This window comes from Vulpes lagopus, chromosome 6 (genome assembly GCF_018345385.1).
Source record: "Vulpes lagopus strain Blue_001 chromosome 6, ASM1834538v1, whole genome shotgun sequence".
Classification (NCBI taxonomy): domain Eukaryota; kingdom Metazoa; phylum Chordata; class Mammalia; order Carnivora; family Canidae; genus Vulpes; species Vulpes lagopus.
In genome coordinates, this window is record NC_054829.1 from 26,547,928 (window position 1) to 26,560,611 (window position 12,684).

Here is a 12,684-nt window from a genome sequence, read left to right on the forward strand (position 1 = left end):
TAAGTTTTCCCTCTCCTTCCCACATTTTAGCTATATATTTTATATCCTTTTATTTTGTGAATTCCTTGACTGACTTTTCACAGAAATATTCATTTTTTACTGCTTTTGTGTTTCCTACCTTTATGCTGTCATTTTTGATCTCCATATTAAATATTAAAGAGTTCCTTTAATATTTCTTTCAGGGCTGGTTTAGCGGTCATGAACGCCTTTACTTTTTGTTTGTTTGGGAAACTCCTCCTTCTATTCTGAATAATAGCCTTGCTGGATAGAGTATTCTTGGCTCCAAATTTTTCCCATTCAGCACTTGGAATACATCATGCCACTCTCTTCTGACTTGTAAAGCTTCTGTTGAAAATTTTCCTCCTAACCTTATGGGTTTTCCCTTGTAAATTTCCATCTTCTTTTGCCTTGCTGCTTTTAAATTTTTTTATCACTATATTTTGCCAATTTAATTACAATATATCTTTGTGTGGGTCTGCTTTTGTTAATTTTGTTGGGAGCTGAGATCAAGAATTGGACACTTAGGGGAATCCCTGGGTGGCGCAGCGGTTTGGCGCCTGCCTTTGGCCCAGGGCGCGATCCTGGAGACCCGGGATCGAATCCCACGTCAGGCTCCCGGTGCACGGAGCCTGCTTCTCCCTCTGCCTGTGTCTCTGCCTCTCTCTCTCTCTCTCTCTGTGTGACTATCAAAAAAAAAATTAAAAAAAAAAGAATTGGACACTTAACCGACTGAGCCACCCTGGCACCCCTAAACCAGAATCTTTTTTTTTTTTTTTTTTTTTTAAGATTTTACTTATTTATTCATGAGAGACACAGCGAGACAGAGGCAGAGACACAGGCAAGAGAGAAACAGGCTCCATGAAGGGAGCCAGATGCAGGACTCGATCCCAGGACTCTGGGATCACACTCTGAACCGAAGGCAGACGGCTCAGCTGCTGAGCCACCCATGCATCCCACTAGAATCTTCTTTTAAATTGTATGGAACCTATTCATTATCCCTAAAGGAGAAACATATTCTCAGCCTCATTCTTTCTTGAGTTAATAAGAAAGTCTTCTACATCCCAAGGAAATGGTTTGTAATCTACACAGAAATGAATTTACAAAGATAATAATCATAATCACAACACTAATCATTACAGCTAACTTGTTTTTAAAACCTAAATGTCCAGGGGTACCTGGGTGGCTCAGTGGTTGAGTGTCTGCCTTTGGCTCAGGTCGTGATCCTGGGGTCCTGGGATTGAGTCCCACATCAGGCTCCCTGCAGGGAGCCTGCTTCCCCCTCTGCCTATGTCTCTGTCTCTCTTTCTCATGAATAAATAAATAAAATCTTTAAAATAAATAAATAAATACATACATACATACATAAATCCTAGATGCCCCAAAATAGAAAACCACTTAAGTAATTATAGTTTATGGGGACACCTGGGTGGCTCAGTAGTTGAGCGTCTACCTTTGGCTCAGGGCGTGAACCTGGAGTCCCAGGATCGAGTCCCTCATCAGGCTCTCTGCATGGAGCCTGTTTCTCCCTCTTCCTGTGTCTCTGCCTCTCTCTCTGTGTCTCTCATGAATAAATAAATTCTTTTTTAAAAAAAGTATAGGGCAGCCCAGGTGGCTCAGCGGTTTAGCACCACCTTCAGCTCAGGGCGCGATCCTGGAGACCCTGGATCGAGTCCCACGTCGGGCTCCCTGCGTGGAGCCTATTTCTCCCTCTGCCTGTGTCTCTGTCTCTGTGTCTCTCATGAGTAAATAAATAAAATCTTAAATAAATAAAGTAATAAAGTAATTATAGATTATGAAATATTGTTAACATTTAGAGGTTTGGTATCATGCTCAGTGTAAGATGTTAGGTCCGAGAAAAGCAGGATAAAAATCTATGTATATGGTTAAAATATGAATACACATATGTATATACAAAAAGACTGGAAGGAAATGAAGTATACCAAAATTTTAATTGTGCTTTCTTTTTTAAATACTTAGATAGGGATCCCTGGGTGGCGCAGCGGTTTGGCGCCTGCCTTTGGCCCAGGGCGCGATCCTGGAGACCCGGGATCGAATCCCACATCGGGCTCCCGGTGCATGGAGCCTGCTTCTCCCTCTGCCTGTGTCTCTGCCTCTCTCTCTGTGTGTGTGACTATCATAAATAAATAAAAATTAAAAAAATAAAATAAATACTTAGATAAACCTTTTATTTTTAAATTTTTCAATTTACAGAAAAGTTGCAAAATAACAGATTTTCTGTATATCCAGCACATACTTTCTCCTTTTGTTAGTATCTTACATTACTATGGCACATTTGTCACAACTAATGAACCAATATTGTATATTAGTATTAAGTAAACTCCATACTCTGTCCAGATTTCTGTAGTTTTTCCTTAATACCCTTTTTCTGTTCAAGTATCCCATCTAAGATACCATATTACATTTAGTCATGTCTCCTTAAGGCTCTTCTTGGCTGTGATGGTTTCTCAGACATTTTGTTTTTGATGGCCTTGACAGTTGTATTGTAGTCAGGTATTTTGCAGAACATCCCTTAATTTGGACACATGATCAGCCTAGAGTTATAGTTTCTGGGGAGGAAGACTGCAGAGGTGAAGTGCCACTTTCAGCATGTCAGTCATATCAAGGTTATATGGAATCAACACAATTTATTGCTGATGTTTACTTGGCTAAGGTAGTGTTTGTTACCCTTCTCCATTCCAGAGTTACTCCCTGTCCCCCTTTCCATAACATACACTTTGGTAATGAGTAATTAAGTATAGCTGCCTGCCTTTTGACTACTTTATAGTTTTCAGTATTTCCTAAGTTTCTACAATAAACATATATTATCTTTAAAGAAAAAAAGCCATAAACCAATTTTAAATCCTATTTCTTTCTTTTTTAAAAAAGATTTTATTTATTTATTCACGAGAGACACGCACAGAGAGAGAGCGAGAGAGGCAGAGACACAGGCAGAGGGAGAAGCAGGCTCCCTGCAGGGAGCCCGACGTGGGACTCAACCCCGGGACCCCAGGATCATGCCCTGGACCGAAAGTGGTGCTAAACCCGCTGAGCCACTCAGGGGTCCCCTCCTCATATTTCAAGTCCTATCTGAAATGCCACTTCTTGTAAGTCCTCCCCACCTCTCCACCAAGTTAGATGTGGTTTGTCCCATCCTTATATAATAATGACCCTTTGACACTTTTATTCTGTTTTACCTCTACACTAGAATGTTATTTCCCCCACTTGTTTATACAGCCATCTTACTTCAGAAGGGATTAAAGGAGGGGCTCCTCTCCCCCTTGGGTCCACTGCAAGGGCCCAGTGTACAAGGGACATGGTCATCCACGCTCTTAACATCTTTTTGTTTCTGTCCTGAGGCTCTCTCAGAGAAACCTGCTCCAGACTCTTTGGGGACACTCGGTATTCCAGCATGATAAACAGTGAAGAAATTACTTTGGAGAGTATAGTTAAACCAGTCTGGTTTTTCTTGCCCATGTGCCAAGGAAAACATGCAGAAAGCACAATCAGTAGTACAAAGAGAGAAAGCCACCTGCCCGCCATTACATTCTTGGCCACGGGCAGAGGAGGCATCCCTGAGCTGGCTGAGGTGAGTGGAGACTAGAAAGTATAAGCACTACATTTTCTTCGTGTAAAAAACAAACAATCTTCAACTCTTTCATACCTTTTTGTTTCTTTTGGCTCTCAATTTTCTTCCGTTTTAGTTCTGGCTTGGTAGAGCCAGAGACCACAAGCCTCTAGTTAGCACGCTTACTAACAGCTTTTTTTTTTCACGATGACCTTTGATTTATTTAGGTGCTGTCTGAATCTGAATTTTCAGTAATGTAGCAATTTAGAAAATTCAATGATAAAACAGAAGAGGAAGGGAAATATAAATTATAGAAATCATAATCCATATTAAGAAAAAAAGATCAAGTTGCCATGTTTACATCTTAATAATCTTCCTGTTCTTTTTCTGTAATTGTAAATATGTTTCCAAATATTATTTGTAAATATTATCTTGAATACCTCTCCACTCCGGAAGTTTAGTCTTATGGCCCATGGATGTAACCATCAATTTCTAAGCCTTTCTGGTTAATTATGAGAAACAACCTTGCTAGTTTATAATGCCCAATATGCATATATCTGAATTTTCATTACTAGGGTGGAGAGTTTTAGATTGATATTGGGGTCATCTTTCTTTAACTAAAGAACTGTGAATAGCAATCATTGGCTCTCACAGACTGTATTTGCTTTAAAATGTTGTGAACAAGAGCTTGTGCTTGCACATATTCTTTCACCTGCCTCCCATAGTTGTGAAGATTAAATGAGTGACATACAGTTGGTGCCCTGGAAGCATATTTCCTTCCCCAGCTGCTTTTCTCCTTCCTGGACTGAAACCATTGTCACTCCCATGTGTTGCTGTGGCAGAAGGTTTATGTAAAATAAAAGCTGCCTCTTCCCACCACTTACTTGTTTTGTAAAATCAATATTTTTTAACTGACATTTATGCAACAAAATGCCTTTTTTTCAATGGTATGTATATGCATGTGAAAGCATAGTATGTGAAAGGACACACATGAAGATCCTCACAAAGGTTATTTTGTGGAGTATGACAGCCCAGTGAAGAATGGGCCACTTTGGCTAGAAGATTATTTTGAGCTGAAGGCAATCAAGGCCCTACAGGCTCAAGAGAAACTCTCGTTCCTCAACTATGGAAGAATCTAAACTGAGGGTCTTTACCAGGATGAGGGTTATCAACAGAGATAAATTTGATCTGAGTGACCCATCGGTATGGCAGGGAAAATTATCTAATCACCAAACACCTGATCTTTTTATTGCTCTGTGAATTGCATTCCTTCCCTTCCAAGTCCTAGACCTCTAACCTTTCCTCCTTAACTCAGAATGATGTACAGACCTCATTTTGCCTGACTGACTTTGGAATTTCCATGTCTGTGTGGATTTTCTGTGCATATGCTTTCGGATTTGATTTTCTCTGTTCATCTATCTCTTGTCAATGTGATTCTTAGTCCAGCTGGAAGGACACATGACAGGACAGGAATTCTGCTCCCTGACAGTGGTGACAGCAGGGAGAGCACTGGAAGTAGGTGGCAGCTTCACCTGTAATGTTCCAATATTTAACCTTTAAAAAGCTGCTTATTCTTAGGCTCTCTTTTCATTCCTGACATAATTTGTATGGAGACGATTTTTAATGGTAATGGCATTTAAAGAGAAAGGAATAGGGGATCCCTGGGTGGCTCAGTGGTTTAGCGCCTGCCTTTGGCCCAGGGAGCGATCCTGGAGTCCCGGGGTCGAGTCCCGCATCAGGCTCCTGGCATGGAGCCTGCTTCTCCCTCCTCCTGTGTCTCTGCCTCTCTCTCTCTCTCTCTCTCTCATGAATAATAAATAAATATTAAAAAAAATAATAAAGAGAAAGGAATAAAAACCCAAAAAGTGTTATCATGACACAATGGATGAACTGTTTTTAACTGCTGCTGCTTAGTATACATTAGTCTCATCCTCCTAACCTGCAGATAATGGGTTATCTTTTCAGGAGAGTCCCCCTAACTTTTCCCCACCCAAGTGTTTGTGGAAGAAAGTCTGGAGCTGCTTCCAAGCATCCACCTGGGCCATGGCATGAGCCCTGGGCTCCCCTCCCCAGATGACAGGACCACCCACCAAGGTGTGTAGGGAAGCCTGGCACATGGGGAAGTAAGGAGGCTCAATGTAGTGCCCTGCCATAGGGTAACAGATGATCTGGGGCTGCTCCCTACCATGGGCCTGTAAGCGCTTAGAGGCCTCATTAGCATAGAATTCACTCTTCCAGTTGTGGTCATCCAGACCTACAAGGAACAGAAAGGCACTCTCAGCCCTTTCCACGGGAATGAAACTCTTCTGGTCAGCTCCTTCCAAAGGGCTATTCAGGACATCCAAAATGTCTGCCAAGCCATCTTTGGTCACCCTCATTCGATTTAGGTCTAGGCCCACAGGGGGCAGGATCTCATCCTTGTAGTGTAAGGTTCCCCCAACATTGGCCACGGAGCCATTGATTATGACGGAGGCAGTGATGCCCTTCAGGAATGAGGCCATGGAGAGGCAGAGCTCACCTCCTTTGGAAGTGCCAAGCAGCCCGACTCCCGGACCCTTTACCTGAGAAAAGGACAGAGGAGGAAGGAGAATGAGACCATGAACAGTGCAATTGATGAACAGTGCCCAGAATTGGAAAGTAGGTAGAAATAAGCCTGAATCTGGGCTCTACTATTTGCCAACTTTTGCAACCTTAGAGTATTGACTTATTCTTCCCCTCTTATCTTCCTTTCTGCAATTGCTCCATCATCATTCTTGGTGATTTCAACAACCATGTAGAGGATATATTAGATACTTTGGCTTCTCAGCATCCATGTTTCTCATCCATCCTGCCTCATTTCACTTAAGTTTGCTTTCCACTTCTCCAGAAGACCATATCACATCTCTCCTACAACCTCAAACCTTTTAACCTTTAACCCTGTTCCCTTTCACTGTCAGCTCTTCATACCAGCTGGAGAAAATAAAGCTTTCCAGTAGGAACTCCTCCTCTTTTCCCCCTGCAGGATCTACTTAGTTCCACAGGAGCTCAAGTTCTCTGCCTTCTCTTGGGTTTCCAAACTCCCTCCGTGCTTATTAGAGGCCCCCCTGATGCTTGCACTTGGTATCTCCTCCACTCTCATTCTCCAGGACTTGCCGCTGCAATTATATCAGCTCTCTCCTTCTTCGTCACTTTCCTCTGTACTGGCCCATTCCCATGGGCATACTTACTGCTCTATTTTCACAACAAACCCTCGCCCTTACATCCACTCTGCCCTAGTTTTCTACTCTCATTTACAGCAAATTTGTGGGGACCAGTTATCTAAGTTGTTCTTTTTGTCTTCCCTTCTTTACCCAAATCCTCTCAGGGTAGTTTGGGTCTGTGCTATTCTGCAAGGACTGCTCTTGCCAACATTACCAACATCTCCTATTACAAATGGCCATCTGATTCACCTCTCAACAGCAGTCTTCTTTTCCTTATGGGCTTCTTCTACAATATCACCCTTGATTGGTTTCAACCATTTATTCCTTCTAGAGGAAAAGCACTAGAAATTAAATGATATATTATTATCATCTCAACTTTTCAGAGGAGGAAAAAGCAAGTTCATGGGGCTAGTTTGCAATTTGTGAATCAAAACTTACATTTAACTCTTGTCTATCCACATTCATGCTGGTGCCACTGCACCATATCACCTTTTCTAAGAGTTCCAAAGCCTCCTGTCCACTGAGCTCTGAACTGTAAAATAAGCAAGGCTTATCTCCTGATCCTTGGATACCCTGAGCCCTATAACCCTCAAAACACTTCTGATTACTCCAGTTCTTTGGTTGCCCAGTTCTTTTAACCTACTGCCTTCTGGAGATAGTGATTCCTTTCCCCTTTCCCTCTACTTCCTATATCCTGTTTCAAACATGTCTGGGCCTATTATGATATACTATAAAATACTGGGATTTAAAATTCCAAACCAACTAAGAACATCTTTACTAGCAGGAAATATGAGAACATAAAATTGCATAGAAACTGTCTATGAGAAGTGACTCTAAATGGTAGTAGCTTGCGTTAGGGACGGGGAGGGGCTGTAGTGAATTTATCACATTCTGTGAAAATTAAGAGCAGTTATGAGGACATCTGACATGTAGATCATAAAACCTAAAGAAGTTCCAACCTGAGGGTGATCCAGAAGGTAGTTCACAGCTTCTTCAAAGTACTCCAGGTGGAGGATCTCCAGGCCCTTGGGGAGATCTTCATAGTTATGGTAAGCCAGAGCCATCACAGCAAAACCCTTGCCAGCCAACAGACTAGCTCGATATTCCAGAAGGCCACTTCCAACTCCATAAATGTCCACAATCCCTGGAAAGGGCCCAGGTTCTTTGGAAGAAACAAAACACAAAAATGAACTATTCCTGAAACTCTCTGCAGTGTAGTCAAAAGCCATGTGTGGTCTACGTGTTGATGTCAGAGTTTAATATTGACAATCTAGACAACCTCTGGTCTTCAAAGATCCAGTGGCATAGGCTCAATCCACATTTCCCCTATACCCAGCACCTCAAAGCCTCACAGATTTTTTACAGAAAGCATGCCTTACTTTTGTAATTAAAAATAACTTATAATGAAAAAGCAAAATCATTACCCTCTCCCCACCTCCAAAGCTGACACTACCAAATGCTAGAGAGCATGTAGAGCAAGTGGAGTCCTCATAAATTGCTGGTGGAAATGCAAAATGATACAGCCACTTTGGAAAACAGTTGGGCAATTTCTTATAAACACTTACCATATGATTTAGCAATCCCATTCCTTGGTATTCACCCAAGAGAAGTGAAAATTTGTATTCACACAAAAGTGCATATGCAAGAGTTTGTAGTAACTTTATTCATAATCTCCAAAGATTTGAAACCCAGCCTGAAACTCAATCCTTCAACTGTTGAGCCAATAAAACTGCTTTTGTTTTGTTTTACAGACTTTATTTGAGAGAGCAAGTGAGTGAACAGGGGTGGGGGTAGGGGCAGAGGGAGAGGGAGAAGCAGAGACTCCCGGCTGGGCAGGGAGCCTGTTGTGGGGCTCAATCCCAGACCCCAGGACCCTGGGATCATGACCTGAGCCAAAGACAGATGCCCAATCAACTGAGCCACCCAGGCGCCCCCCACATTTTTGACCACTTTAAAAAATATATTTTTTACTTATTTGAGAGAGAGAGAGTACAAGCGAGGGGCAAAGGGCCGGGGAGAGGGAGAATGAATGAATAAAACTGAAGTACACCCGCAGAACGGAGGGAGTAGTACTAAGAAATAAGAAAGAACTATTGGATATATGGAGCATAAATGAATCTCAAATGCATTAACCTAGACTCAAAAAGCTGCATACTCTTATGATTCCATTTACTGGACATTTTCACCATTTATGTAAAAAGCTTGTATTTAGGGGCACCTGGGTGGCTCAAGTGGTTAAGCATCTGATTTCAATTCAGGTCATAATCTCAGGGTCCTGGAATCGAGCCCCACATTGGGCTCCACGCTTAGTGTGCAGTCTGCTTGTCCCTCCCTCTCTCTCTGCTCCTTCCCCGCTTATGGCCTCCTCTCTCTCTCTCATAAATAAATAAATAAATAAATAAATAAATAAATAAATAAATAAATAAATAAAATCTTTTTTAAAAGCTTGTATTTAGGGATCCCTGGGTGGTGTAGCGGTTTGGCGCCTGCCTTTGGCCCAGGGCGCGATCCTGGAGACCCGGGATCGAATCCCACGTCGGGCTTCCGGTGCATGGAGCCTGCTTCTCCCTCTGCCTGTGTCTCTGCCTCTCTCTCTCTCTCTCTGTGACTATCATAAATAAATAAAAATTAAAAAAAAAAGCTTGTATTTAACATGCAAAACCTTAAAGATAATAAAGCAAACACTTTATGCCCAGCATCTTAAGAAATATTACAGTACTATCGAAGCCCTCTGAGTACCTGTGCCCTTCACTCTTTTTCCACTATCCTGTATTTTATTTCTCTCTTGATTTTCTTTATAGTATTATCACTTATATGTGTAACTTAAACAGTATTTTATTTTGCCTATTTTTGGAGTTTTATCTAAACGCAATGATACTGGGACACCTGGGTGGCTCAGGGGTTGAGCATCTGCCTTTGGCTCAGGGCGTGATCCCAGATTCCTAGGATCAAGTCCCGCATCTGGTTCCTTGCATGCAGCTTGCTTCTCCTCCCTCTGCCTGTGTCTCTGCCTCTTTCTATGACACTCATGAATAAATAAATTTAAAAAACCTTTTAAACAAACAAATAAATGTAATGATACTGAATGTGTTCTTCTGGGACTTGATTGTTCCACTCAGTATTCTTTTTGAGATTAGTCCATTTTGATCCTCGTAGCTGCAGGTCCATCACTTCTGCTGCTGTAAACATACCTCAGTATATTCATCAGTTCTCTTGTTGATGGACTTTTGGGCTGTTTCCTTTTTTTTTTTTTTTTTTTTAATTTTTATTTATTTATGATAGTCACAGAGAGAAAGAGAGGCAGAGACATAGGCAGAGGGAGAAGCAGGCTCCATGCACCGGGAGCCTGATGTGGGATTCGATCCTGGGTCTCCAGGATCGCGCCCTGGGCCAAAGGCAGGCGCCAAACCGCTGCGCCACCCAGGGATCCCTTTTGGGCTGTTTCCAATTGTTTTGCTCTTACAAACAATGCCTCTTAGTACACATATACAGGAGTAGAATGATACAAATTTCTTTTTTTTTTTTTAAAGATGTAATTATTTATTTATTCAGTCATGAGAGACACACAGAGAGAGAGAGGCAGAGACACAGGCAGAGGGAGAAGCAGGCTCCATGCAGGGAGCCCAACGTGGGACTCGATCCCAGGTCTCCAGGATCACACCCCGGGCCAAAGGCAGATGCTCAACTGCTGAGCCACCCAGGCTGCCCATGATACAAATTTCTAAGTTAAAAATTATTTCCTGGGCTATATGAATAACTATTCCTTTCAGCATCGTATGTGGATTCCTTTGACTCCATGTACTTGTCAACAATTGATAAAGTCAGACTTTTAAATTTTGGCAAATTTTGAGAGTGTGAAATGTATTGTGTAGCTTTATTTTGCATAAAAAAGATAATATCTTTTTTTAAAGATAATATCTTTTTATGTGTTCATTGGCCAACTGCTTTTCATGTTGCTAAAATTATCCAATATTTTTGCTTTTCAAGTTCATAGCAAGAGGACTTTCTCCGTGCTAATTTTCTTAAACCTTAGCATACTGTGAGAAAAGCAAAGTTGCTATACTGAGGATGATTTTAAAGAATCATTAAAGAGATGCCTAGCTGTCTCAATCTGTAGAGCAAGGGACTCTTGATCTGGGGGTTGTGAGTTTGAGTTCCACTTTGGGTATAAAGATTACGTAAAAACAAATTTTTAAAGAAATAATCGTTAGGGCACCTGGGTAGCTCAGTTGGTTGAGTGTTTGTGATCCTAGAGTCCTGTGACAGACCCGGGGTTGGGCTCCCACCTGTGAGGAGTCTGTTTCTGCCTCTCCCCCTCCCCGTTCTTATGCTCTCACTTCCTCTCTTTTGAATGAATGAATGAATGCATGAATGAATGAGTAAATAAATAAATTCTTTAAAAAAATAATCATTAAAGACTTGGAACTACCTATAAATGTTTTTGTTTTCACTTACAACTGTCTTTTCCGGGATCCCTGGGTGGCTCAGTGGTTGAGCGCCTGCCTTCGGCCCAGGGCGTGATCCTCGAGACCCTGGATCGAGTCCCACGTTGGGCTCCCTGCATGGAGCCTGCTTCTCTCTGTGTGTCTCTCATGAATAAATAAATAAGACAAAACTGTCTTTTCCGTTTCCTTACTGTGTCTTCTAACTAACCTTCAGTTTTGGAAGGGCAGAGCCACGTCCCCACCAGGGCCCATTCTGAGGCCCCCACGGAATGTCTCTGCAATGTCAGGAGCTACCTCCTTACTGTGGGGAGAAGTGCAGGAGAAAAGAGAAAGGCAGACAGGGCAGCCCGGGACCCCGGGCGCTCACCTGGGGGCAGGAAGAGCGTGCCGCGCACCCGGCCCACGCGCACCGGCACCCGCCGCACCCCGGGCCGCAGGAAGTGGCGCTCGTGCAGCGCCCGGCCCAGGAGCCGCCCGGCGTCGGGCTCGTGGCCGTCCAGCACCTCCAGCTCCACGGCGAAGGGCGTCTGCACGTCCCGCTTCACCAGCCGCACCAAGGGCGTCTCGGGCTCCAGGGCCCAGAGCAGCCCCATGGGCTCGAGCCCCACGAAGCTGCCGCCCAGCGCGGGCGCGCGCGCCAGGTCCAGGAGGCCGCGGTCGTCCGCCCGGTAGCGCGCGTGGGCCCGGAAGAGCGCGCCCCTCTCGTCGCGCAGGGACGCGCGCAGCGTGACGGGCTGTCCCGGGCCCAGGCCGCGCACGGAGATGCGCACGGGCTCGTCCCAGGCGCAGCGGCCCGCGGGCTCCAGGCTCACCGTCGCCGAGCCTCGGGCCCCTGCCCACAGCTTTGGAGTCCTCGGCAGGGAGCCCCATCGGCGGAGTCCCGAGGCTCGCAGAATAGCGCCGGCGGAGGCCACCATTTTGCCTCTTGGTTTCAGTCCCGAGTCAGCTGAACTGGGCAGTGGAGAAAGTCAGAAACTGCTCAGCGATCCTCTAGTGGCAGGCTCCGTCACCTGCAGGCTGCGCGCCCAGTGGGGCCGAGTAGCCTGCCAAATTGGGCTTGGAGGGCTCCTGTCCCACCAGGTCAGAGGCGTACCTTTAAAAGCAAGAGCGAAAATGATACACATGAACTTGCATTACGTACTGAAAAAGCTGCAGTTTACTGGGGGGGGGGGGGGGGGGGGGGGGGAGGGTGACTCTCCTAGTTCTGCTTCTCAGAAGCTTGTTGACCGCACGAGGGCGGGCGCTGAAGTTTCTGGCAGCTAGAAAAGCCTCCAGTCGCCAAATTCTTTTTTTTTTCTTTTTTTTTTTTTTTCACATTTTTATTTATTTATGATAGTCAGAGAGAGAGAGAGAGAGAGAGAGAGAGAGAGAGAGAGGCAGAGACACAGGCAGAGGGAGAAGCAGGCTCCATGCACCGGGAGCCCGACGTGGGACTCATCCCTGGTCTCCAGGATCGCGCCCCGGGCCAAAGGCAAGCGCCAAACCGCTGCGCCAC

At 44.2% G+C, this 12,684-nt stretch overlaps 2 protein-coding genes across 4 annotated transcripts in view; one reads left to right on the forward strand and one right to left on the reverse strand.

Moving 5' to 3' along the window:
- Nucleotides 1-12,299, reverse strand: part of LOC121493578 (peroxisomal succinyl-coenzyme A thioesterase-like) — a 43,422-nt gene extending 31,123 nt beyond the window's left edge. Inside the window, exons 1-4 of one of the 3 annotated variants that reach the window (XM_041759570.1) lie at nt 11,557-12,282; nt 7,704-7,906; nt 6,084-6,126; nt 3,708-5,819 (exon numbers count right to left, since the gene is read on the reverse strand). In XM_041759570.1, the coding sequence (XP_041615504.1) occupies nt 5,527-5,819; nt 6,084-6,126; nt 7,704-7,906; nt 11,557-12,106 (1,089 nt within the window). In that variant the 5' untranslated portion in view covers nt 12,107-12,282 and the 3' untranslated portion in view covers nt 3,708-5,526. Of the gene's footprint in view, nt 1-3,707; nt 5,820-6,083; nt 6,127-7,703; nt 7,907-11,556 lie in introns of those variants that run through there. The other 2 variants (XM_041759567.1, XM_041759569.1) reach the window with 2 other exon arrangements.
- The window catches only part of HEATR4 (HEAT repeat containing 4), a 91,098-nt gene that overhangs the window by 24,705 nt on the left and 53,709 nt on the right, over nt 1-12,684 (forward strand). The window lies entirely within an intron of this gene.